The following is a 27729-nucleotide window of genomic DNA, read 5'->3' as shown; positions in this document are numbered from 1 at the left end:
GTAAACAATTCCAATCATCATGCATAAAATTGTGCTTAATTTTTATCCCTAGTACAGATGAGCCGACTTTGGTTACTTACGCAGTGTTCCAATTTCCAGGATATGAGAAATGGTATACTGGCCTTTCTCTTGCCCATCTGCGGAAAATATCTGAAGAAGGCACTTGATCTATAGATAGCTCTTGGAAACCTATCCCTTAAAATCACTCTGAGATCATTTGGAAGTTCAGCCCAGACTGTCTAAAGCCAGCTTAGAGCTAAATGCACCTTTCCCTCATTTACAGTGAAAAGTAGTGCATCCAGAGCACTACATGTTGGAGCTACATGCTTAGGTCTAATTGCAGTTTAAATGTAACTTCTGGGACAAAACAATAATTTGGCCACTGAGACCCTGGATAACAGTTTCAGGGTAGCCTGTAACAGCCCCTCATGTGGCTGCACCAATCTGGAAGTACCACAGGGTACTTTGCTCCAGCCGTGCTGCTGCTGTGTCATGTGGGTGCTCAGCAGAGTATCCAAAATGGCCACTCCTTGGCACCACATTCCGTTTTCAAGCCTGTAATCAAAGGCTTTCTCAAGACCTCAGGCAGCATCCTTGGTAATCACTACAGAGATGATGAACAGGGGAATAGGAAGCCATTGTCTATGAATTTTGATGAAAGCAACTGAAGTGCTTCCATAGTTCTGCAGAAACACCTGGGACATCAGTTGAAATAGCAGGAAATTTTACTGAGTTTGACTTTCAGCTTGAAATACTACCAAGGGAAGTCCTTTGTGATTTCAGGAAACCTGAAAAGATAGGCATCTGATGCTGAGCAAAGGTAACACTCTGCATTTGAGTAAAACTGTACCTGACTCTTCATTTTAGTTACTAGTGTGCAAAAGGAAAGGCTCAAAGTCAAAATTTCAAACATTTGCAGCCCACTTGAGCAAATTCTAGCAAATACCCTCAAAACTGCACTGCTCTTCTACGCTTTTTTCCCAGTCCGTTCCATTGACATAATCACCGTTGAAAGCTTAAAATACTAGATTAGCTTCCTTATTGTGCAAGTTGATATTTTTATACTTCAGTAACCTCATCAGCAGTGAAGTCCTAAATTTAGTCACTGCTGTGATACACTAAAAATGTCTACCACTGCCAAGATCTGTTGTTACCAAAATTAATCCAAAGTATTACAGTTCCTGTGTTTGGTGTCTGCTCAGTTGTCTTCACTACAACCTGAAAGCCGTAAGTTGCATTTTTGTTGGAACAGAAGGTTAAAATGTCTGAAATGTTGTCTATATTTTTTCATGAAAATGCTGAAGTTGTGAATATAAATCACATGAACAATAACACCCAAATAATTTCAATGCATTAGGGTGTTTTGTTTGTTTGAGGGAAAGGAGGTTGAGTGGTAGGGTTTTTTAAAACCAAAGGCCAACTTTTGGAACAGTTTTCCATGGGCTTGAACCAGAATGGTTTTGCCTATGCCCAGAACAACAGAACAGTTTGAAACATGGTGCACTACTGAAGAGAGACCCACCTTTTGAAGCAGTGTGCAGCAGTGAGGACCCAGCAACTGCTGATGAGAGTAGCACCACACAGGAGTCTCCCGTCACCATGAGAGGATTTCAGCCGCAGTGCCACCTGCCAGGGCCAGCCACCCCTGCAGAGGAGTGACACATGGTGTTCAGGGTACAGCAGTGGGGAACTCAGGTAGCTGCTCAGTTACCTGGAATGTGCATCCTGTTGGCTTTCTCTGACTGACACAGCTTACAAAATGTGCTGTTCATTAACGGTGGTGAATACCTTTATATTCCTGCAGCATTCAGAATTCCATTTAACAATGGTCCAGATTACTTTACAGAGAGTTTGGGCATCCAGCACTCTGAGTGCTTCCTCCCACAGTCAGCTATTTGAATTTTCCCTTCTCAGGTTGCATTCATTGGGCCAAAAATACATTCTGTGGGTTCCTCGCCAAATACCATCCAAGTCAGCAAACCAGAAATTTCCTGTCAACTGGAGAGGGGAAAGGGGAATTTCTTGAAAAGCTGAACCCAGCATCCATCCCTGTCTTCATGAAAAAGGAAGCTGGCAAACCAAAAGGTATAAAGCAACTGAAGAAGTCTCAAGTATAGATGAGCAGCTTTTGTCAACCTGTGATTATTTGGTTTTTATAGTAGATCTGGCCATATTTGCATACCTGTGAATACAGGAATGGATTCTTTTTTGCTGGTTGAATAGATTAGGAATCAGAGAAGGGAGAGGAAGAGAGATGCACCTGTAAGTAACAGCAGCATCTAAGAGTAAGCAACAGATAGTCTATAGTCTAGAGTGTTTCCTGAGTACTGTCAACTTGAATGGATGTGCTCGACAACAAGAGCTGCCAGGGATCATCTAGTCCAGCATCTCAGAGTTAGGAGTGCCAAGCGTTTTAAAGTGAGGTGGAGAAATTAACTTCCCGTAAATATTAAAACAATTTAGGCACTTTTCAGTTTTGGAAGATAGGATTTAATACGTTTTTCTAAAATGAGGTAATTCAAACAGCTTTGGATTTGCTGGTACATACCTAAGTATCCAGTTTTTTTCAAACTTCCTCAAGTTCTTTGTCTTAATGACTTCTTGTGACATTGAGTCCTTTTCTGATGTGTATATGTGCTCCCTTTCTTGATTTTGAAGCCCTTCTGCGTGCACTATTGGATTTTTTTCCCCTTTTTGCTTCATCTAACATCCCGGTACTGATTTATGATGAGACCAGCTTCCTTGTTCCAGCTGAATTGTGCAATACATTATTTGTCACCACTGTGTTTCAGCAAGTGTCCTTAGAACACATATTCTGAGACAAGAATTCTCAGTCTCTTCCTGTGCAGTGCATTATCTGTTATCTCATTTGCCTCTTTACTGAGGTAAGTCATCCTACTTTACTTTATCTGGCTGTGTTTAAATATTTTTCTGGGCTCCCTCTTGTTACTGTTCTTTGAAGCTCCCCCACTTGGGCTGTGCCTTCTTTGAAATGGATTGATTGGTGCTGTGCATGTACTTTCAAATAGGTTGCACATGACATGTAATGGTACTGTTAGTGTAGTTTTACAATGCCTTTTGTAAGACTCTGTGAATATGTGTTTTTTGTGTTTAGTCACAACTGTTAAGAAAGTAAAGTCAGTGCGTCCTGGTTTTTTAGCTGTGTCATCATCAAGGCTTATTTTGTGAAAGAAAATAAGGCCTTAGGCAGTGAATCATACCCAGGCCTTTTTTTTGGTGCAGGTGGCATTTAAAGCCTCGTACTACATTCATAGCTCTATAGCTCACATCCTGATATAAAGATATCCTTTGATAAAAGTAAAATAGCTATTTTGTAACTTAGAAATTTAACTCATTCAAGGACTAAACCCATAAGCATCTACAGATTTTCAACTAATACTGCAAGTATTTATCCATTAATACTTTTTAATTTCCTACCAAATTTGCTTTGGGTATATTTCTACTCCTACATCATGACAAGTCAAATGAAAAACAAACAACAAGCCTACAATAAAATTGTAAATTAGGGAAACCACTTAGGGCAAATACATGTCTTAAAAGCTTTATATTCAAAACTATTTGTCTTTAGCAATTATTTACCGTAAAGAATTTTTCCCGCCAATTATTCGCTTTTGGCGACGATGGAGTAACCTCAGTCCACAAACAGAAGCAAGGGAATCTAAACCAGAAAGGGAGATGGAGAGCATTAAACTCATCATGCAAAGTAGCCAATATTCAATGAGAGTTAACTTTAAAAAAATCTAAAGGTTGAAGTTATTCTGTCTTTTGTGGTAGTTTTTAACAAGCCAATTTTGATTGGGGAAAATAGGCTTAGAAATCCTTTATAGCTGAAATCTTTTGACTGGGGAAAATACACTGAATTCTTTCAAGACTTAGAAATCCTTTGTAGCTGAGTTCTTTTGACTGTGATCAGAGTCATTTATGCGTTTGTTTCTCACGTGTAGGATTTTATAGGGCTCTTCCTTATTCCCTGTAAATGGAAGCAGACCTTGACCAACCACACAGGTCTCAGTCCTTATCTGAGGATAACCTATACCTTGAAAAGCTGAAAGGAGCTGTTTAGGTTTTTGCATTTTCATGTCCCTTCAGCAACTTAATGAATATGGCTGCTGTAAACCACGGCAGACAAATACCCTGTATTGACTGAGTAGTCTTGGTGATTCCTTTGTGCAGCTGCACAGAATAAGCCAACACAGTGTAAGCAGAGGAGATTCCCACCCCTTTTGTTCTGTAATTGCTTTTGATAAAACTGTTTCCTCCGTGAGGTGGGATTGTTAAGTCTGTCTCTTTCTACCATGACAGCTGCCCATCTGGACCTGTTGGTCTGCCCCTCACAACAGCGCCTCACCTTTATTGCTGTTCCCAGGGACTTTCTTGCTTAGGTAGTCACAGATGACCCCTGCATCCTCGCTGTGCCGGCAGTTGTGCGTCCCGATGTCCTGCTTAATGCAGTCTGCCAAGGATCTCTCGTTGCCTGTACACTTCACATTATCCACGTGGATCGGCCCTTTGCCCTCACCGAAATAGGCCATTGTCCTTGCTCTAGCTGGACCTCTGCAAACAGAGCATATTTTTTTACTATTATTAAACATTTGGAGGCATTATGCTACATTTTACTCAAATATTTCCAAGTGAGCAGTGATAGACATTCCAAACTCTGTCACTGTTTCATTTGATAACAACCACTTTCTCATCACCTCTCTTATTCTGGTATGTTGAAAAAATAAAACTGCAACAAAATTGCTACAGTTCATTAATGTTTAAAAACTGCTTTTGTGTATCTGGTTAGAAGGCAGTGTTCAAAGTATTTTATGTTGTATCAGCACTACATTTTGCCATAAAACAAAATATGTGAAAGCTGCTTTTTCATAATCTCTTTAATCCTTGTATAAAGTCAGCATCTGTGAATGCCAAAAATAATTTGTTCAGGTCTGATTCCCTCAGAAAGATGGGCCAGTTAAATACAGTATACTTGTGGTGCAGTAGGAGCTGTGATGTACAGACCTATTAGTTGTTAGTAGTTATTAAAATATTTTGTTATCATGTAATTTTTTAAAAGGCACCCCGTATTTGAGCTCTAAAAATGTCATGTGACTGGAGACCAGTTTAGTGTCTGCACCCCACTGTTCTTGGGATGAACCCAGTACTTGGTGCTCGTGTAGCATTTAAGCATCTCACTTGGCAACTCTTCTGATAGATTATTACTGTTAATTACTTAGGATAATCTTCTTAATTTATAAATAATTGTTTTGTTGTGTACGGTTTAAGGGTCAGAAAGAATTATGAGTGAGAGACCACCCAACTGGCTATACAGAGAAGTGGGGCAGGAAGCCACAGACACCTCCAGGTGTGCCTGAACTACAAGTTTACCTATTGGTTAAGAGCAATTTACTGCCATTTTACTGGGATAAGGATATATGGAATTCCAGATAACTGAAGTATAGCTTTCCATTTTAAAGGATATTTTATAATTGTATACTGTAAAGTACTGCTTCTGTGTGTACAGAATGTAACTGCAGGTGCGATGAAATGTCAGAATAGAGAAAGAGAATTTGACTATGAAAATGTATAAGGCAAGAAAGTATTTCCCTCCCTTTACAGCTCTTTTTGTACCTCTTTGATACCTGCAGTGTAGGGGAAGGTAGGTGAGAATGGCATGAAGAGCTTACATCCCTTCCAGAGCTGGGTTTGGTCTCTTGGGGGGGAATCCTGATTTGTCAAACCATTTTCAAAGCTCCGTCAGAGTAGAAGTGTGGCTGGTTCAAACTGAATCAGCTCTCAGTTGCCACATGCATATAATTGAAACATGAAAGTAACATATACGAGGTTCCTCCCTTTTGAAACTTGCACATGGATAGCTTTGCCTGTGTGGATTTTTTTACTGTGTACTGAAGGGTAGGTGGGCAGGATTTCCAAGTAGGAAACATTGGTTAGAATGCATGAATTGTAAAAAGCCAGGAAAGAGAAGCTCATAAAAAACTAGACAAGAGATGATACCACAAGGTCAACTGTCCTTACATGTTTTCCATTTCCATGGTTAGGAGGTATTTGCCAGATAATCTAAAGCCTTAACTGCCTTTGGAACCGGTATAGGACAATCTCTGCCTCATGAGTTTACGATGATTTGACTTGTCAGTCCCAAGTAATGTGACTCTTCTTGCTCCAAATGTTTTTCTTTTGTGAGGGGTACTCTGATTACAGATAACCACAAAAAAAGAAGTCAAACTCTCTGATACCAGTGGGCAGCTCATGTGTTCATGTCTGCTGATACAATACGGTGACACAGTACAGGCATTCATTGTAAATTCTTACTTGGTTTTGGTATCATCTCTATGTCAAATAACAAAGTTTCTGCTTTAGGGCATTGTTCTAAAGTTCCTCAGGATATTGAAAACTGCTTTGTTGTGAATCACCTCAGTATTCTTATCCTTCCCCAGAGAAGTATTTATTGCAGTTTAGTACAGAATTGTCTCTGCAGAATCTTATCAGTTACTTAATAAGGGCACTACCTCATTCTTCGTACCTTTATATGAAAGCAATCTATCTCTTACTGTGCATCAGTAATCTCTCAGTTTGCTGATAGTAGGAATGAAAGGTGCTCAGACCCAACCAACCAACCGCACCACAGAAAACCCAAACCAACCCCCACTGAAGAGCATCTGTCAGGAAACAAATGTAAAAATCATGGTGTTCTTGAGCAAGGAGTGCAGCTTAATAGAGAAAATTATTTCATATAACTGGGAGATCGCTGAAGGTACAAATGTTACGTCCACGTGTTTGTTACATGTTTAAATGTGATCTTACAACTGGCTTTAATCCACCCCTAACAAACACGTCCCTTAATTCCTGCTTTCCAAGACAGCTATTTATGCACTTAATGACCGTCAGAGAAACAACCTTTTTGCTCAGATCTCTCCCTAGAGAGAGAAGTGGCTTCAGGTCTCTTCCTCTCACTTCTCTCACTTCTCTCACACAAAGGGCCATGCACAATATCATGCTGAGCTTTTCAGGTGCAGGTATTATCATTATTCATGATATTGTTAACGAGGAAATCCAGTGGATTAGGATAGATGGACGCCAATCCTAGAATTTGCAAGTTAGGTAACTTTTAAGAGTGGTATCTTGTAAGTCACGTTTTGCAGTTTTGAAGCCATAGTCTGGTACTACTTTTAAATAGGCTTTTACTAAATTAATACCAGGCAGCTTTTAAAAGGCGTATATTGTGTGTTCAGACATAATCTGATGATATTTGGTTGGACAAACTTCACATTGTTAGATACAACAAACAGTTACTATGATTTGTATTTCTTCAGCTCAAACTTCTGTATAGATACACTTGAAGAAGACATTCACTAATTTCCTGTTGTATTTCACTAGTGTTCTGGATATTTTTCAAGTCTTATTAGTACTGCTATTGGTATATCTGCCCTATAGTTGTTGTATTTTTGCTGCTCTTGGGTATCCAGAAAAAAAAATGCTGGTGAGCGATGTAAACCTGATTAAGTGATTTCTTTCAAAAGTGACACATATGTTGCAGTGGTTTTAATTAGAGGGTGGGTTTGTTCTGTCAGGTCTATTCCTGTAATAAATGAAGCTTATTCAAATTATTGTCATGCAGGCTGGAGCCATAATCCCTTGTGTAACAGTTTCATCAGATCTTCGAGCTACATCAAATCTCGCCAGATCAGTAAATGAAGGAAAAAACTCCATTAAACTAGGAATTCAGTAGCTGGTGTGCCTGCATCTGAATCTGCAGTCATCATAGCCACACCTCGTGACAGTGGACACTCTGTTTTTGAAATAAATATGACAACTAAAATTTTGTATTTAATTAATAGATTAATACTTTGCAATGTTTAATTTCTAATGAAAAATATTTAATACCTAGCATTAACTTGCATTTCTGTTGCCAGTCGGACTGTGACACACTTGAGTACTAACATTCCCATTCCCAGTTATGCTACTTAATGAATATTCCTTTTGAAGATATAGCCTTACTACTTTTCATACTAATAGTAGGAATACACTTTTCTAAAAGAATGCCAAACTGACAAGTTTTAAAAGACATATATTATCTTATTAGACATGTTTGTGGTATTTGGTTGCAGAAACTTAAGATTTTTAGATACAGAAAACAACTTGAGAAACAGCTTAATGAGTTTTCTTACTTGTAGCCAAGCTGTCGGCAGACTACAGCTGCATCCTTATCAGACCATCCGTCATCACAAATTGTGCCCCACTGGCCATTGATAAAAATCTCCACACGTCCTTCTTTCTTATTCTCGCCATCCATCAGCCTGATGGGAGGACCTGGGAAAAAATTACTGCTGTCAGCTCACAGCAACAGAAGCAAGAACTGGTACTTTAAGTTATTTTCATTATATTCAATACAACTGATATTTATGTTCAACAAGCCTAATATCAGTGGTTAAAGTAGTCATATTTTTCCTGGCTGGCAAAAGGAAGCAGTTTGTACAAATTACAAGACAAACACTAAATACTACTGTACTTTACTCTTCAGAGTTCAGCTGGTTCTTTCATTCCACACAAATATGTGACATAGCTCAGAAATTGGCCACAATTCTTCATGAAAAGGTAGAAAACACTTAAGATACCTTTGATGCGATACCCATACAGGCTGGACAGGTTTTCCTTACAGAAACTTTATCGGTGAATTTAACTATATCTCAGTCCATAAACCCATTCTCAAACTGGTTGCTGCTGCTCCTCCTAACCATTGTCTCAGCAAAAAAAGTGCAGCATTGTGTTGAACTCAACTATTCCTGATCACTATGCACATTGTTCTGCAGCCTGATATTCTAGACTAATGTCTGATTGTTTTTTTAGCAATTTAAATTGATTGTTTATTCAGACATGTTCATAATATGAAATCTCACTTATGTGGATTAGTCAGACCTAGTTGATTGTGGTTTCTGCAGTACTTAGCCTGTAGTTAAATTTTGAGTCCATTAGGCACAGTACATACTTAATTCTCACTTACTCTAAAATTCCTCTATAGCCTGCAAGCAATGCAAATACTCTTAAAACAGTTATGAATTCCTCTGCGGCCTCTTTAGAATGTTTAAGGGAGAATCACCTTCTAAATCTTTTTGTATGGCATTCTTTATAATCTTTAATATACTCATGAGAGTTGCCTTTTAGAATAATGGAGAAGAATCTTCCTCATTCTTCTAACCTGTTCCAAATCTTTTCTAAATATGTTAGGATGAAGAATTACTTAAATGCATTCTTAAACAAAGCAGTATGTTGAGATATTTTCGTTTGATATTTTAATTCAGTTTAGTTTAGAGTATGAATAACTTTTGTACACCAAATAGGAATCTGGTCAATGCTAGTTAAATCTGGCCTAAGTCATTAAATGAATCGGGAAATATTTGAAGACAAAATCCAAGTCTCTTTGCTTCTGATGTAATTTAAAGCTGTTGTTTCTGTTGGAGTTCATACTGTCTGGACAGTTACATGAATTAACTTCACCAGCTTTCTGTTTAGCTACGCTGTCATGATCTTACTGAACAAGTGTTGTCATTGTAGTGTATTCTATCTCCTTTTTAGTGTTCTGTAATATCTGTGTTTCCTTAAGTCATATCATCTACTAATTTCTCATCTTTTTCCACTGAATTTATCCTTACAGGGAAAAAAAAAAGTTTTTTCAAATGCTGGGAAGTAAAACAACAGTCTTTGTCCACTTTCCAATCAGAAATCTTCTAGGAAATATCAGATAACTTGTCTTATTTTCTTGTTGAACTGGTGTGTTCTGGAAGAATACAACTTAGGTGAGAATTATACTTCTATTAACCAGGTAGAGGCATGGAATACTAATAGTATTTTATTGTTATCTCATCTTCTTGTGGTTTAGAATATATATATATATATTTATGAACACAAAATTAACATAGCATTCCAGTAGTGGGGATGTGAGAATGTTACCATATGGATGTATTTAACTGAACCAGACTCCGTCAGCAGAGATTATATTTTATAGGAATTTGAGCAAAGCAGCACAGATGGTTTGCATCTGTAAAGACAGAAGTTGTGGTTTGAATTCCTGTTATTTTTGGTTTCAGAAAATTCTTTCTACCAAATAGGATTTGATACATGTGCTGCAACATAAAACATTCATTGGATGGTGAGAGGGCTATATAGAAAAGGCCTATAAAGAGGAAAAGACTCGAAAAGTACATGGGAAAGGGCTGAATGTTGTTATAACAAGTATCAACATGGTGCAGTAAATCCATGTTGTAGTTTGTGGGATAAACCTTCAGTCTGTGATTTCCAGGAAAACAGGCGTATAATACTAATTTCAAATTCAGCTGAAATATTCTTGGGTATGCTAAATGGCATTGGCAGCAATTTTCTAAAAGGCTACATACTGACAAGCTACACACTGCGTACAGCAAATTGTAAAAATGAAACTTCTTCAGAATTGCTGTGTAACCCATTGTTCCCCTGTAGTTTCTACTGTGCGTATCTCATAGCCAGAATTATTGTTTAATTATCTACATGTGGAGTTAGGAATTTTTGGAATTTGTTTGTTTATATTTGGTTCTACAATTTCACTGTGTAATTGGTATTTTTCCATCATTTCTTATCAGTCTTTTTTTCTCTTCATTTTCAAACAAGTTTGTAGGCTTTTGACATTGGAACTGACTCTTTTATCAGTGTGTGTAGTATCATTCTGTCCCGGTCAGCAAGTGGGGCCCATTCACCCAGACACAATATAAACAATAGGCAGTAGTAACACAGAAATAATTCCATGCTTCTCACCCTTCCTTCTTGCTATCTCTGAACTTCCCATCTTCTCCATATCCCTTGTTTTGGACTGTCTGAATGCAAAGCCATAGGAGGATGTACTATTGATTTTTATTCCTCAGTGCTCAGGTATGTCTCCAGCATTTGACACCAGGACAGCATCTGACACCTCAACTTGGAGGCTGAGAAGTGCTGAGTAAACTTGGGTAGACCATCAGGAAGTGCAGAATAGGTCTAAAATCTGGTGGAGACTGAGAGAACAGTATCTCTGGAATGTGACTTTGTTACCTTGCAAATCTGGTTGAACTTTAATGTTCTGGATGCTTACATTCCTCTAAACAAAACTTGATTACTTCCTTTGATCTTCGGGAGAAAAGTAAGGTTTTTTTCCCTTCCTGTTTTTTCCTTGCACCCATGTGACAAATAGGAGGATTTTGAGAATCCTTAAGTACCCTGTACTTTGGTTGGATCTGTATCCACAGCAATACTCATACTGTGACTTTAGCAAAGAGCTTCCTTACCAAGTGAGAGCTTGTGGCTGTCGTTTTCTGGGTGGCAGATGAGTCTGACATCCTCCTGATGGTTGCAGTCATGCTTTCCCCACTCCCTCCGGGAGCACTGCAGAAGGTTTGTCTCCTTCCCGGAGCAGATCACATCATCCAACCAGATGGGCCCTGAGCTTCCTTCTAAGTAGCTCTCTTTTTCCATACCTGCGCTTTTCCCATACCTGCACAACACAGAGGTATGTTTTGGACCACAGTGATCAGAGGACACGTGATGCTTTAGCATTAGAAAGGAAAGTGGTTATTCCTGAGGAAATAAAGGTTTCTCAAGTATTCTCAGTAAGCTGATTCAGTTAGCATTAAATTCAATGAGAGCACCATATGCTGCCTCTTCAGTCATGGTTTTTTTTTTAAGGAATTACTGTTCCATTAATACAAACGTAAGAATGTAATACCTTTGATTGAGGCTGGTCTTCAACCAAGCATATGGCTGGCTCAATGACTGAGGCTTTAAGTATGTTCTTAGTATTATATATACATTTAAATGTCACAGTCTGGAGAAAATGAGACAAAATCCTGTTTTGAATGTCAGCTGTTACAGTTTGAAGGCAAGACAACAGTCACCTACTGAGAGTGCACCTTTGTAGCCACAGTCAGTAGGAAAAGTAAGGAAGAGTGAATGCATGAAACTAACAGGATTTTTCTAAAATATGCTTTTCAATACGTAACTGTTCCAGGGCCAGGCTGTGGGATTTTCTGAGGTAGTGTAGAAGGATTTAGACCTTGAAAATGTCTGTCATTAATAATGACTGTACAACAAGCAAAGATTTAGAAGAATCGAACTTTTATAGGCAAAATAGAAATTAAAATCAGTTTTTCTCTATAGCACATGCATTTATCTCAGCAAAAAAGAGAATTGGAAGGAACTCGGTGAATAAAGGCTGTTAAATCACATTTGTTGAAGGTTTTTCTACCTAAAGGAAGGCCTAAATACCCCTGTGAGACTGAGGGAAGCAGGCTTTAATGGATTTTAACTTGGTAGTTTCTCTGAAGCATTCAGCTAATATTAAAAAAACAGACTCTTAAATTAGGTTCCATGTAGGGTTCATGTAACTTTGTCATCATGGTCAAGTCACAGTCAGATATCCAATATCAAGTAATCTTACTTAAATCCCAGCTGCCGACAAGCCACCTGCGTGTTCAGCTCCGTCCAGCCATCGTCACAGACTGTGCCCCACTGCCCCGTGTGATAGACCTCCAGGCGGCCCTCGTGGCTGCCCTTCCCACTGGTGAGCCTCAGTGCACCATCTGTGCCGGTGACAAGGGAGAACAAAAGCAGGGATCAGCGTTTCTTAGATCTAATTATTGTTCTAAAGCAAAATCAAGAACGTTGCATTTACTGCATCCCGTCTGGGTTTTGCACCTCTGCAAACTTTAAAAGTCCTCTTTCCAGAGCGGTGAACTCTGCTTTTGTCCCGTTTTCCTGTGTGATGATTGATGACTGAAGTACCTGTGAGAGGTGTGCAGGAAACACCAGCATCTTCTTTGTGGCCACAGTTGTGTTCCCGCCAGGAGCTTTTTGGGCACTGTTCTATCGAGAGTTCATTTCCCGTGCACCGCACTTCATCCAGCAGCACGGGGCCAGAGCCTTCTCCAAAGTAAGCCTGGCTCCACGCCTTGGCAACACCCCTGTGGAAATGCGAGGAACACCCAGTCAGGAGCTAGCGAGCTGAAGATTTTCTTTTTATGTGTCTTTTCACTTTTAAGCATAACTTTCCTAGGAGAGATTATAAATGTACAGCTTGGGTATGAGGATTCTAATTTTAATATTCACTTAATGTCTATATGTAGTAAAAATAATCCAATATATAGTTCTACAGTAACTTTCACCTGCTGCCCTCAAAGCACGTTAATCAAATCTCAAATACCCACATGAAGCAGATAAAAGTGATTGCTCCCCATTTAGTGATGTAAAAACCACAGCAAAGAGATCTTAAGTGACTTGACAATGTCATATTGCCAGTGGGCAATAGAAAAAGAACATGAAGCAGACCAATGGCTAGCCTTGTACGGGTATGTTCTCTGTCAGCAGAAAGGATTTTGAGCACAAAAAACTACATCGATTGAAAACACTCCGTTGTTTTAGAATTACAGAAATTATGCACTGTTTAATCCTTTACCATCTATCAGAATTTTTCCAATTCTACTTAAAATACCATTTCTTTCATATATAAATGTTTGCCATGGTTTGGTTTCTTTCCACTCAATAGTTTATCTGTTCATATATTCACTCTAGTTTGAAATGGCAAGATTGAAAATTTTGACTACTAATTTACCTATCTAAAACATTAGTTGAATTAACTAAAAAAGCATCTTCTTTTCCCAGTGTATCTGATAAAAATGCTGGCAGAAATGTATAGAAAATGTTAAGGGAAAAAACCTTATTCATTAAGCAGCTGGCTGAAATCAAAGAGATAATGATGGACTACTCTGAATGCTGAAAACAATTTATACCATACTCCAGTACAAGTCTCTGGAGTTGCACTAAGGCAGAGACAACACATCCCATCATTATAACCAGGGGAATTTGTGTCAAGCAAAAATTATTTAGGAAAACAAATAATAAAAGAAGTTATCATTATTTTCCACCTATTAATGGCAGATTCATATTCTGGAGTTTTACAGGAATGCTACAGAAAAGTTGAAAGGGTGTGGGAAGCTACTTACTGAGAAGCTTTACTTCTACAGTTTGTGGCATGTTTCCAGATGGATTAACGGTATGCAAATTTAGGTTATTTTTAGTACTTCAGAACTGGTCTACTGCCACTGTTGGTAAGATTTCACTTCATATTAATTAGCATGTTTGTTGTAAGATCTTGCTTACTTGAGAAATCCTGTAAATCTCCAGACATATTTCAAAAAGATTTAGCAGCTTTAGCACCATCTTAATACAATTTATTTACTCAGAAAAATGAATCAAATTAGAAGCATCACAGAACTGCAGTTTGTGATGATTAAATAAAAGTAATAAAAAATTTTAGTGTCATCAGTAAGGAGGCAGGCTAAGAGCATTACACTTGTCATTAGAATACAGAAATGCAAAGCAGAGTTTAGTAACTCCCCAAACCTACAAATAGCAGCCCAATTCAAAACCAGGAAAAGCTGGCAAGAAGACAGACTTTCCATTAGGTATTCCCAATTGAAAATGTGCAGGAATATAGGAATACAACATAAAATAAGCTGGGGAAAAATAAAAATGGTATGTCAGAGAAGTGTGTTGGTTCCCATGTTGGCTCAGCAGGTGATCTACAAGCTTTTTAACCACTCCACGGTTCTCATCCTTCTGAGCTAATTTGGGTGGCATGGGCAGCCCAAGGCCTCAGTTACAAAACAGGTACACTCTGGGGACTAATGCCACAGAACTTGCTGCCTTCAATACCACTTCTTTTAATTTATCATGGTCCCAGGAAGATTGAACAGTTCCATTCCAGTCTCCTCTGCATTTACCTGCTTATTTCTCATCCAGTCTGTCTCGGACATAATCCCCTTCTCCTGCATGGGATACAACCTAGCATCTTCTCTGCTTCTTGCTCCTAGTTCCTTCCCTCTTCAACCCCTCTGGCCTTCCATCCCAACTGTCCTCATCTCCATCCTCTCTGATCCAGCAGTTCTCTTAGTCTCCCACTTCTGCAGCATCTTTCCACAAATACTGAATACTTATCTTCTGTGTGATATCAAAATCACCCCGTCTGTTAAGAAAGTGAAGGGAAGCAAGAAAATCCTGTTCTGCTGCTGGATTTCAGACCATGCTTAGTTCAGACAGAATCACTGACAAGCTTAACTATCAAAGCTTCAAACAGAACTCTACCTCAGTAAATGCAAACAGACAATCTTCAGAGACTCGTGATTTAAACAAATCTAGAGAGATTCTCACAGGCATGCCAGAAAACATATCCTTCCTGACAAAGCAGAGCTCTTGTGCCAAAGCAAGGAGGCTGTCAGGCTCTGCAGTAAAATGGATCATAAGGATTTGAACAGTCAAAGCAAATTCCATTTCTTTACCTACAGGTTTTGATTGAAACTTTACAGAAGTTGTAGTGAGTTTTCACTACGAAGTCAATATTTAATCTGAGGCATTCTTTATCTGTCCAGACAAACAGACAAAATTGGCCCTATCATATGATACTGAAAACTGGTTCCAGGGAATTGAAAGTAATGTCACTGTACCTGAACCTCTATAAATAAACTTAGTTACTGCTCTGAAGTATCAATACGATTTTAAAGGAGCATTTTTTTGACAATTACGCTTCTCCTAGCTTCAGCTGTGTGCCTGATAACTCCTGCTTTGCTGCTGGAATAACAAACGTAGAAAAACAAACCCAAGGCCAAGCTGCCGACAGACAACTTCAGCATCTGCATCGTCCCACTGGTCATCACAGACTGTGCCCCACTCGCCACCATGGTAGACTTCCACTCTTCCTTCGTGGGCATTGCTCCCACCAGCCAGACGGATCGGAGTGAAGACAGGGGCTGTGAGCAAACCACAGGATATAGAACAGATCATTCACTTCCTAAAATATAATTCTGATAGTAAAGAAAGAGCAAGATGGCTTAATGGTTTCTCTGACATCACTCAAGAACCACATTTTATTTTTTCTAGTTAGATGGAAAACCTGAAGGTAAACTTAGAAATGAGTTCCCTTATGCTCCACTCTCACTAGCTGAAAAACCTTACACATACAAGTGACCACACTGATCTTGAATTACCTAAGTGTCAGAGCATTCACAGACACTTAGTGCCGTAAGGCCAAATACTAAATCAGTCAGCAGAGCTACATTTCTACCAATAAGAGCAAAGTTGGGTAAAATCTGACGTAAGAGGCAAAAATTATATCATAGACACAGAAACAGAAATTCATCCTCCTGTTTTCTCATTCCGTTAGAAAATCCAGTCAGAGCAGTGAAATCTCACTTGAACTGAATTGTGCAAGTATTGTTCCCTTCGGGCTTCTAGTCTTTTAAAATCAATATCTCTCTTCTGGTGCAACAAGAAACTGTCTTGAAAGCATCACTGCTGAATAAATCTATAATAATGGAAACAGTTTAAAGCCATATAAAACCACATAATTTCTCTAATGTGAATAAAGTTATTTTAAAGTTTCACCATATCTAACATCTGAGTGATTCAAATTTGAGCAATTTTTGTGTAACTTTCCAACCAATTAATGCTACTATTTAATCTAATTCTTGGTTATAAAAAAATCCCAAAACAATACTGAGGGCATTTTTCCAATTTCATATTAGTGTTTGACTGATATCAAATATGGGGGGAGGGGTGGTGTAAATATTTTTAAGGGCTAGTTGCAATAGAACCTGCAAATGTGAAAACATTTATAGTTTTCAGTTTCTTTAGGCAAAACTCTCTTGCTTTGGTTCTCCCTTCCCTCTACTCATTCTTACACCAAAATGTTCTTTTAAAAACCATTTGTCAAAATCCTGCTCATTAATAATAGATATTTAGGAAAAAAAAGCACCTGCCTTCTTTGGATAGAAACATAAGTAGGAGAAGAAAGGCAGCACAGAACTGGCTTCAGCCACACGTTTTGGTTTCAGCTGAAGAGATTGGCATTGCCAGCTCCCCAGCACTGCCAACCCAGCCCTCCTTGAGGCAGCACTATCTTAAATCTGATGGCATGCCTGCTCATTTAGTTAACATGTTGATTAAAATAATATCAAATATCTTAAAAATATGAATACTTGCTTTCCTAATAATATAATTTTGACATTAAAAAAAAAAGTGGGGAAACAATCCTTATTTTACAGCCAGAGATTCTTGATACTTTTTCTCACAACCTACACCTGAAAGAAACAATTTGTTTGTTGATTATGGAAAGGTAAAAAGTTGTTAAGCTAGGTGCTGCTTGAGGAATTTGAAGCAGTTAATGATGCAATGACTCAATCTGTATAATCTGTTCCAAGAAATCTTAACATTTTTTCTAATTTAATAATGAATAATTTTTGCTACTTCTACTTAAATAAAATAAGGACTTAAGAAAAATATATGGTTTTTTTACCCAGGGAGGAGCTACATGTGACAGCAGCTGCCATTTTTTGAGGACATGTCCCATCCTGCCCAGTGTCTTTTTCACATAACAGTATATTTTCTTCATCACCACGACAACGCACTTCACTCCAGAAAACAGGAATAAGGCCTAGTCCAGAAAAGGGTATGTGTTTTGCTGTACCTTTTTCCCTGTAAGAATAATCAGGAGAGGGCATCAGAGTGGGAGGAAGGGAAGTGGGAACATTTTCTCATATATAAATTTTGGAGTAGAAAAGAAAGGGCTTTCTTCAGTAGTGTAAATCCATCACATTTTCATACAGTTCAGCATTGTCTTCTGCACAAAGAAAAGTAACAGATGTGACCCAGTTCTCACCCTTTTGTTGTGGGATATTTTAGTACAATGACTGTGTTGCTGCAGAGCCAGCTACATTCCTGCTTTCCCATTTCTTAACTACAAAAGTCAACACAGAGTCCACAGTTTGTAGGTGAATCTATAGTACCAGCCCACTGCAGTTACAATTCCAGCAGATGTAATGCCACCAGGCCTTTCTCCCTTACTCTGTCCTTTACTCCACGAAGACATACCATGCTTTGCCCATAAATGCCATGTGGCTGTGATGATGGGACAGCGAAACCACTTCACACTCCAGTAGATCAGGCCCCCATCCATTTTTCTCTATTCAGCCATTCCCATCCACCCAGAACATTTTATAATCAGCTCCCTTTCCTCCTCATGCTGAATCTACAGCAACATTTATAGAGCCATCTTTTCTTCCTTGCAAAGATCAACAAATTTAAAACAAAGCCCAAATATGGTGATATCAAAGGAACAGATAGATGGAGCACCTGAAAAACACCAGTAATACCTCATGAGTTCACCTGGTGGTACGGAGATCCAAATTTCTGCCAAACATTCAAGATCATTCAAACTTTCAGCTACTGTTTGCTTGGGGCTTTTTTGGCCTAGGTTCAGCTTGGAGCCATTTCTGTTGAAAAGACCAAACCATTCACGCGTATCGCTGAACTACCTTTTGCTAACAGCAGCCTCATTCAGCTGAAGTGTTCAGGGTATGGAAAGCAGATAGGACTTACTTGAAAATGAAGGAAGGAGACACTGCACATAGACAGCTGAAGTCATAAGCAAAATCACAGCCTCCAGATGGCTGAACTTTTATCTCATCTAATCCTCATATTTTTATAAGTTGGCATGGTGTGTCCAGATTAGTACTGAACATTATAAACCAGATTTAGTTCTGGCTAGCAGTCTTAAAAAGTGGAATAATCATTAGGAAGGTCACAGTGCAAGTCTGCTATAAAAGCCCCTTACAGCTTGTAGCAAGCAAAACCACTGTTTTGGTATGTGAGTGAAACAAATTTTAGGAAGGCAATAAAGCCAGCCAAATTATGCTAAAGGGTGCTGTTGATTAACTCCACTCTGGCAGCAGTGGGAAGTGGTGATCAACAAGGACAGTACAGGGACTTTCAACTTGTCCAGTATGGTTATAGCTCTAAAATGTTGCCATTTGCCAAAAACTTAGGATAAGTTCCAGGTGTTATTTGGCATGCTAGAATGGGTGATTACTAGGATAACCCCTTGCTCCTGAGAATCAGGAATTTTCCTATGATTAGGAGCCCATGTAGAGTCTAATCCTGGCCACATTTAGATTGTTATAGATTCAATAACCTCACTGGAGCTGTTCTTAATTGATACTTAGTTATGTGCAATCAGGATCAGACCATGTAATTCTGTCCTCGTGGACATCTCCCATATGTCCAGTAGAACAGTTTGTGTTTGCCTAAGCTTGCTGACCTGTTCACACATTTCTCTTTGAAAGCAAAGCATTTGCCATGGTCTGCTCCTATCCAGATGCCATATGCAGCTTTCTGCGGAAATACTGATTTCCTCTTTGAAGTGTAATGCGGCTGAAGCAAGCAAAGTATTCTGGGAAGAACAACTTCAGCATTCAAACACTTTCAAACAGAAAAAGCAATCACCAAACACAAAAAGCCCTCAGGATTTACAAAATAGATTGTCCTTTATACTGAAACATCATTAAAATGAGTTGAATGATGTTTACTCAAACTGAAACTTACCCAAGTGCAAGCTGTCGACATACAACTGTCGCATCATTATTGTCCCAATGGCTTCCACAGATTGTTCCCCAGATTCCATTCAAATAAACCTCCACTGTACCTTCAAACTCATTCTTGCCTCCCCGGAGTCTCACTGACCCTAGTTAACAGAAATTAAAAATAAACCAATTACGCCTCCAAGATACTCTTGCTCAGGTAATGCATCCCACACAAAAGACTCTGAACCTCATTTTCCCTGAGTTCCTATTTCATGGGTTAGTAAGCTGTTTCAAAGAAATATTCTGGCACACCTAACATTCTCATACAATGATATACAAATTGAGAGAACCTTTTTTTTTTACATGAGGAAAGCATTTTGCTCCTCATACTGAAACTACATCATATTTCTGATCCTTCTGATGCTACAACTTATGCTACAACTTAGTTAAAGATCTAACAAAGAGAAAGTATTTATAGACACATAATTATTTAAATGTGATTTCCTCTACCCAAATGAGCAAAATGTATATATGTATGCATATATATAGCATGTGTATATATATATATATATATATATAAAAAATATGCTATACTTTTATCTTTCACAGAATTCCATTAACCTTAAGGGAATCAGAAAATAACCACATGGATTGCATAGCTTTTGCTCTGACCCATGTTACATTATGCATGTCATAGACGACAGCAGTTTATTTTAGCCAAAGAATGCATTTGTTCATACTTTTCTCAGACAGAAAAACACTGGATGTAGTTCTATTAATTCATGAGAGTACCAAATTCTCAGACAAAGCAAGCTAAAAACTGTAAGGAATTGTCTAAAAGAAGTGGGGAGGGGAAAAAGTGCTTCTTGAGAGCTACAGAGCACAGAAATCCACGAAAATTAGCAGATTTTGCATTTTTGCGTTACAGTAATTTTACTTGCGATGTTATATGCATCTGGTGTTGAAGGTAGCAAAGTGCCACCGGCAAAGGTGGGAAAAAGCTGGTCATAGGGATAACTACACAGTAACAGGACAGAATCAAGACAGTGCAGTAATTCAACATGAAACATTTCTGTTAAATTATTAAAGATAGCCCAGCTGTATGAATTCGTATTGCCTGAAATCCCAGTTAATCCATCTGCCTCTGTTCTGTGATCTACTTAGAAGCTACACCATCTCCCAGTTTGCAGGGGGTTTAGCAATGGGATGGAAATAGTCAGTGTTTGTGCCTGCATTTCATTTTATAGGTGTTCATCTTAGTGTAAATAATAATAATAGGTAGATCCACTTTTTCTTCTCAGCTTCTGTCCTGGGTGTAGTTCAGTGTATTTTATAAAACCACGAGGCTGAACAACTGCCAAATAACTTGAGGAATTAATTAACCTCATGTTTGGTTTGGTGTGTTCCTTTTTGCCTCCTATTTACTTCTTCAGCAGTAACTTACTGTGCAGTAAATTACAAACAATATTTATTCAACTCATGTTACAGAGTGAGCTATTATTCCTAAGAGAGGATTAGTACTGAGTCAAATATAACTATACTGTAGACATGTTGCACATCATTTATCTGTCTTTACCATTTTTCTCTTTGTGTTTTTCTGTATATGTCACAGACAGAGTCTGGAATTCTGTTTATTTCTGCTCTTCACCAGACTTTTGTATAGACTATTATTTTCACTTGAAACATCAACTGCAGTCATAGCAAAGTGATTCCTGACATACCAGAAAGCAAGTTTGAAGATGTCATCTCCAAAAATAAGTTTATTTTAGTGCATGATTGCTTACAGTGATGCATGACACCTATTGAAATCAATACAGTGTTTCCTGAGTACACATTACACAATGCTTCTGTTCAAATATTTGAATAAGGGAATACTTGAAGAATAAAATTCTCTTCTAAGGTCTCCATGGCAGAATTTAGCTGACTCCTCTTTCTGTATTTACAGATTTCCCAATGACAGTGGTGGAAGAACTCAGTCATGTACACACAGCGAAACACACAAGAGAATTCTTAAAGGTAATTTTGTAACAAGTTTTAAATATTCTGGATTTTCACCTGGTAAATTAATCTAGAAAGAAATAAAAAGAAAGCCTTTTTTTACAAGTAGGTAATATTAAACCTGCCATTTAATAGGCGTAACCAAATATACGGTATATGCACTTTGAAGTATGTATCAACCTCTGTCATATGACCAGGTTATAATTACGTAGCAAACAAATCAAAGGACACTAATGAGAAAATTATTTCTTTGTTGTTTACTCAAGATGTTGTGGTATTCAGACACCTGGTAGTTATACTACCAGATCAAGAGATACATTAGCTGCATAGAACCTACCTCATAGAACAGAACCTTAACATCAAGACTTTCTTTCCAGTATATGAAACCCTTACTTCATAGTGAAACACAGCTCCGTGTTTCCTGTGTAAACTGATCCTAGGGAATTGCATGATAACAGCATCATCTGCCATCGTGTGTATTTATGCTGTATTACCAACCATCTGTTTATGCGTTAATATTTTAGTTGCAAGATAGTCAGTGTTTGCATTGTAAAATTACCAGGAAATGCTTTTTCACTTCATAGGCAGCAAGAAACCTAATATTTACCATGATTGTAAGCATACAGATTAATTCTTATTTTCACTGCTCAAGTCTACTGCTGTTCCATTGTAACACCTCAAGCACCCCAACACGTGTCTGAGGGGCTTCCTCTGTGCTGCCCCTCGTGCACAACAACTGGAGAAGGGCGTCTGCATTCCCTCTTAGAAAACAGGTCTGACTAAGTGTAGGCACTGGAGGCTCTAGGTTTCTGGAGTAGCATCTCATCTTTTTAAGCTATAATTTTTCAGCTATTTTAGTTGCTGAAGAAAACGAATCCTGTTGGGAGTAGGGCTAATGCAGTAGTATCTACTCTTTCTGCTCTCTGCCAGCTCAACACAGTGTCAGTCCTCTGCCTCAAGTGCTTATCGAACATACATTGCCTCAACACAAAGCTCGACAACATGGGACAGGAGCACCAGGATCCTGCCCATGACTCTGCCCTCCTCAGCACTGGTCAGGAAGAGGGAGGATGAGGAGAGGTGACGTGACCCCACAATAGTTAGAAACAAGGGCACGGGACACAAAGCAGGCCTACGAGACAGCTCTAGACACATACTGTGCTCTTAGGACAGACTTAATTCAGCCCTATATTAAAAAATACAATCTGCTGTCTTGACAGAAATTCCTTCATTTGTAAACATTCAAAAAGTATGTATGCATTTATTGTAATTGTGTTCTAGCTGAGGTTACTGATGGTCAATTCCTGTTGTTTACATACAGTCTGGTAATTTTAGTTGTCCTGGTATCTGCCCAAGTCAAAGTCTTTCCTATCTTCTATCACTGTTGAAAGGAGATTAAGTAATACTTGCAAATGCAAGGAAGTAAGGGTATCCAATGGGTGCTGCTGAGACTTGCTCCAGAACACCTGCCATTCAGGCTGAAGATGAGACACTCAGGAAAACAGGGGGAGGAAAACCACACAGCCAACTTTTAATTAACTCCAAAAAGCAGAAGAGCTTCAAAGGAGTTGTGCTGTTTTGCCTGGCCTCTTTTCCTATTCTTTCTCATGTATGAGATGCTGGGTAACTTCAAACTCTCTTTTATTTTTTACATTTCACTGGGAATAAGCATTGTTACTGTGTGGCTGAATTGCAAGTAGAATGGGAATCACTTCCACTTCTGCTGTATGTGTAAGTGCTGCAGCAGTGGGGTTTATGGTGTTGGCTAAAGGTGTGCCATAGTTTCTTGGTAAACACCTGTGCCCAAAGGTCTGCAACTTGGCTGTAAATGTAGGCTGGGAAAAGAGGAATAAGAAGTAGAAATTGCCTGTGCCTTTCACCCTGGTGCTGTGTGCTCTGAAATGGCAGATTTAAAGCAAAGCAAAATAAGTAATTTCAATTTCGGAAATATGTAAAAACAACAAATATTTTTATTTCTGCCTTAATTTCCACGGTGTTCCAATGTGGGATAGTGCTACAGAAAGGCCCTGCAGTGATAATTCATCTCTGTTGCCTTGCAGTCAATTAGGTAAGTCCAAGCTGACATCAAGTGTGAGGGTCTCCCATTGACACATGCTGTATATCCCAGGGGACCACACTGTAACTTGTAGTATTTCAGAATACATGGGGATGATCCGTAATACATCTAAAAGAGCCTATCCCAGTTTCAGAATGGAACTAATTCACTGGTTTATATGAGGTTCTTGTAAAAAGCTACCTGTAGCACAGGTAAAACCTAACATTGGTTCAAATCAATGGAAACTTCCCTTCCCTTCCCAGATCAGGCCTGACTAAAATTGAAGAAATGAATCCTGTTGACTTCAGCAATATTATGTATGGTGCTCACTGTGATCAATGAATGCTGTTGTCTATCACTGTCCTGAGCACTGCTCTTAGTCTAAAGTTGTAATTATTTCCCCCTGGCATTTTAACCTTGAAAAAAGGGTACCTCCATCAGAACTACTTTTTAAGAACTATCTTGAGAATCAGTAGCAGTATTGCATACTCAGGAATCCTTATATTAGAACTTTCATAAATATTGTATACACTGAGTGTGTGATGTGCTGCGTTGGTTCCTCTGCAGCACTGAGATGCATCATGTCAGCAATCAATGGTTTAAGGCTCTGAGAAACTAAACTGAAACTGATCAATGTAATGGGCTCTGAAGGACTGCAGTTGTCTTATGTGGGCAGAGCTGGAGAAAATGAGGGGTCTCACACTGTGCAGCTCTGGTAAGAATGGTTCCAGAGGAGCTGCTTCTTAGAAGGAAAATATGGACATTCATGTTTAAGTTCTAATCATAAGCTATTAAAAAAACCAAAATCCTGAAAGTCATTCCATCAACTGCTTGGACTATAGTATAACAGGAAGGGAGAATAATCTAGTGTTTAGACTATGAGCCTGAGGCTTGATTCTTCTCTCACAAAAGTGTAGTGAAGCTTTATTTGATTGACATTAGTGGAATCACCTTGTGATAAAAGCAATTTTAATGGAAAGGTTCTAAAGTCCATCCTTTCTGACTTTTATTTCCAGTTCTACCACTGACCTCTAACAAAGCCACTTACCCTGTTTTCTCTGTTTCCTCTTTGTAATAGAAAATAATTAACCCACTTGACTCAAAGTGCTTTAAATTAGATGTGTAACAACATAACATGAACAACATGTGCATAAAACTGTAACTATGTGCCACACAAACATCGTGTGGCTTCCAGGTACTGAGCTAGGCCTTGTTCTTGGAGCCTGAGTACACTACAGGTAAGTTGTTACTAGCAGTAACTAAAATATTAAACTCTGGTGGACTTAACACTGGCTCTGTGTAGAGGGTACTCTCATATTCACTTATTGGCCTCTGTGATGTCCTTGGTTAATCACGATAATTTATATATATTTGTATTTGGTTTACTTGCTTTCAAGGCATGAATAAGTAATGTTACCCAGATATTTTTAGAAGGAAGGAAATGAAACACCAAAACCTATTGTTTTAAACTATGAAGCTGATTTTAGACTGGTACCATACAGTGTAATTGCAAAAGCACTTTTTAAACATTTTTTCATTGTTACTGTTTAAATGTAAAGCAGTGTAATATATACACATGCACAACGTTTAGCCTATTAACTCTGCAGATAAGTCTTAATCTTTAAGCTAGAAAACCCCAGAGATTCACAAGTAAGCCTTTGAATATGGTATTGTATTTAGTTATGGCAGGTGCCTAATACTGAGTACAGGCTTCCTTAGCCCAGCTACTAAAGCAAGAGGTGCAGTGAGTTTCTCTCTGAGTAGTCTGTCCCTCTCTCACTTTAACCACATCATCACATTGCCTCACTGGCATCTCTTTGCTTCTTGTAGGAAAGGAACATACTTCAGGGGGAATGTTATAATAATGTTTATTTCTGAGCAAATGGTTTGATTTGTGTTCATGTTCCTTAAGCCATCTCACTACCTCTCTAATTGCTTCCTATTGCCCCCATGGAGGCTTCTGGACAGACATTGGCCCTGGTGATGCCACTGGAGTTTACCACTGAGTCCATCAGGAACACATGATCTGTTAGAAAGTATTGGCTATTGTTCAGTAGCTGTGTCCTCTCTCTTAGCAGGGGCCAACCTGGATTTCCCTTTTCTGGGGGAACAAAGCAGCATTCTGAAAAGACTGAAGAAACACAGCTAAACCCAACTCATGCAGTATTTTGGTGGGGTTTTGCTTAAATCCCCTTTATGCTGATCTTACACAGGATTCTGAAACTTACTTTACTAAGTGCAAGATTGGGTTCTTAGCGATAAACTGCTGTGTTCTTCACTACTGTATTAGACCAAATCCTCATAAAGTATTTTGGGAACCAGACTGAGGAATTCTAAAAAAACCTATTAATATGTTGGGCTAAATTAGAGAAGCAACTGTGGCACCCTTTCTAAAAGTGAGACCAGTTAAAGGGCATGAAGTCTTCTGGGTTTTTCTTCATGTGTCTAGTTATCTTTTTTCTCCTCCATGCCATCAGCTGCCTGGTATTCTTTCCAGGGAAACATCTGTACTTCATAACATCATTCTGTCTTCTTGAAGGAGTACATTGGACTTGGAACACAGCTTTGGAAGCTGCATTGTTTTAAAATGTGTAAATGATCAATATAGACCTTGGTGCTTCCATATCCTCTTCATGTGGTATTTTATACCAATATGTATAATTATCATGTTGTTCAAATTAGCTTTCTTTTTTTCACACACCTTCTATGGCTACTGTTGGAAGAGAAGGATAACAATCCTTTTCAGTCATCTGAAAGTAAATTAATAAAAGAAACCGCTCACAACCCAAAGTCAGCTTTCATGACAGACAAAATAATAATATTAATGATCAACTTCATTGCTGGCCTTGTGCTATTACAAAAGATGTAAAAGGAAGGACAATAAAGCGGGGAATTTTAATTTTCATTTCAACAATTACAGTTGATCATGTTTAGTACAGCTATAGATAGGACAGAAATCTTAGGTAGGAGATAATACCAGAGCAATGCAGGAAAAAATGTGAAGTCATTCAAAACCAGACTGTACATCAATAAATTTGATGCCAACACTGATGAAATGTAAAGCTGATCAAGGGCTGAATGCTGAAATTGCTGTTCAGTCCTTACAAACTGAAAACTTCCACTGAAGTCAGTGGAAGTTCAGCTGGGAGTGTGTGAGGGGAGCACAGGTCTCTTGGCTCAGCTCACGGATGTTGTTGAGCACCAGCACTAACCTGTGAACCCCATTATCCTAAGATGTGGGGGGTAAAAGAAAGACATACTGTGTAAACAGTTCGTCTTTGGAGCAAGGCATCCTTCCCAGTGCCAGTTCACTTTTGTAGACCAAGTGCTTCCCGGAGAAGTGAACCCGGTTACAAAAAAGGAATGCCAGCCAGCCTTGGCAAACTGAGCCTACTGAACGCTTACGGCACAGCTTTGAAACGCGGTTCACCTACCCAGTATTAGAAGAGCGGCGGAATAAACTCAGGCGGGACCTTCGTCTTTCCGCTGCATCCACTGATGCACGAGTTTAACTCTCCGAACAGCACTGGCGGTCACTTTGGCAGACAGTGTCCGTCCCCTCGTTCCCCGTTCCCTCCAGTGACCGGGAACCGGGTATGGGATGGGAGAACGGCGCCGCCCGGCCAAGGCTGTCTCAGTGTCTGTCTCCCCCCGCGCCCCGCAGCCCCGCGCACTCTCCCGCTCCGCCGCCACCCCGCGCCCCGGGCTCGCCCCCTCCCCGCTTACCTCGCTCGCAGTCAGCGCGGCCGCGCTCCGCCGGGCCCCGGCCGACCCCGGGGGCGCAGCCGGGCCGCCCCTCGCCGCCGCCGGGCAGGGCGCAGGAGCTGCGGCGGCCCCGCGGCGCCCGGCCCGCTGCCCCCCGCCGCGGCAGAGCGGGCGCCACGGGTGCCCAGGGGCGCTGGGCCGCGGGGAAGCCCCCGGCGGGGCAGCCGGCGGGGGGCTGCGGGGGGCGGGAGGCTGGGAGGCTGGCGAAGACCTGCGCCGGCCCGCGGGCTCCGGGGATCGCCCCTATCACCAGCGCCACCACGAAGCCGGCGAATGTCATGGTGCCAGTCCCGCCGGCTCGGGTCCATCTCCCCCTCTCATCGCGCCCGGGGTGCGAGGGGGGAAGGCGGAGCCGCGGCGTCCCGCTAATCCCCCTCGCCGCACACCCCTGCCGCCCGCCCCCGGCTGCCCGGCCCGCGGGGGCAGGGCGGGCGGCGCGGAGAGGCGCAGCACCGGCGCTGCCGGCTCCCTACCTGCCGC

The 27729-nt window shown here is 39.8% G+C and overlaps 1 protein-coding gene across 2 annotated transcripts in view; it reads right to left on the bottom strand.

Annotated features, from left to right (window-relative positions):
• The window catches only part of PRSS12 (serine protease 12), a 33587-nt gene extending 5858 nt beyond the window's left edge, over positions 1-27729 (bottom strand). The window contains exons 1-11 of one of the 2 annotated variants that reach the window (XM_032110376.1): positions 27211-27729; positions 19453-19591; positions 17369-17547; positions 15674-15824; positions 12805-12983; positions 12461-12602; positions 11313-11518; positions 8190-8331; positions 4370-4575; positions 3601-3679; positions 1523-1645 (exon numbers count right to left, since the gene is read on the bottom strand). In XM_032110376.1, coding sequence (XP_031966267.1) covers positions 1523-1645; positions 3601-3679; positions 4370-4575; positions 8190-8331; positions 11313-11518; positions 12461-12602; positions 12805-12983; positions 15674-15824; positions 17369-17547; positions 19453-19591; positions 27211-27529 — 1865 coding nt within the window. In that variant the 5' untranslated portion in view covers positions 27530-27729. Of the gene's footprint in view, positions 1-1522; positions 1646-3600; positions 3680-4369; positions 4576-8189; positions 8332-11312; positions 11519-12460; positions 12603-12804; positions 12984-15673; positions 15825-17368; positions 17548-19452; positions 19592-26185; positions 26250-27210 lie in introns of those variants that run through there. The other variant, XM_032110377.1, reaches the window with a different exon arrangement.

Source organism: Corvus moneduloides, chromosome 5 (assembly GCF_009650955.1).
Source record: "Corvus moneduloides isolate bCorMon1 chromosome 5, bCorMon1.pri, whole genome shotgun sequence".
NCBI lineage: Eukaryota > Metazoa > Chordata > Aves > Passeriformes > Corvidae > Corvus > Corvus moneduloides.
The sequence above is the reverse complement of the archived record's forward strand: the minus strand, read 5'-3'. Positions and strand labels throughout refer to the sequence as shown.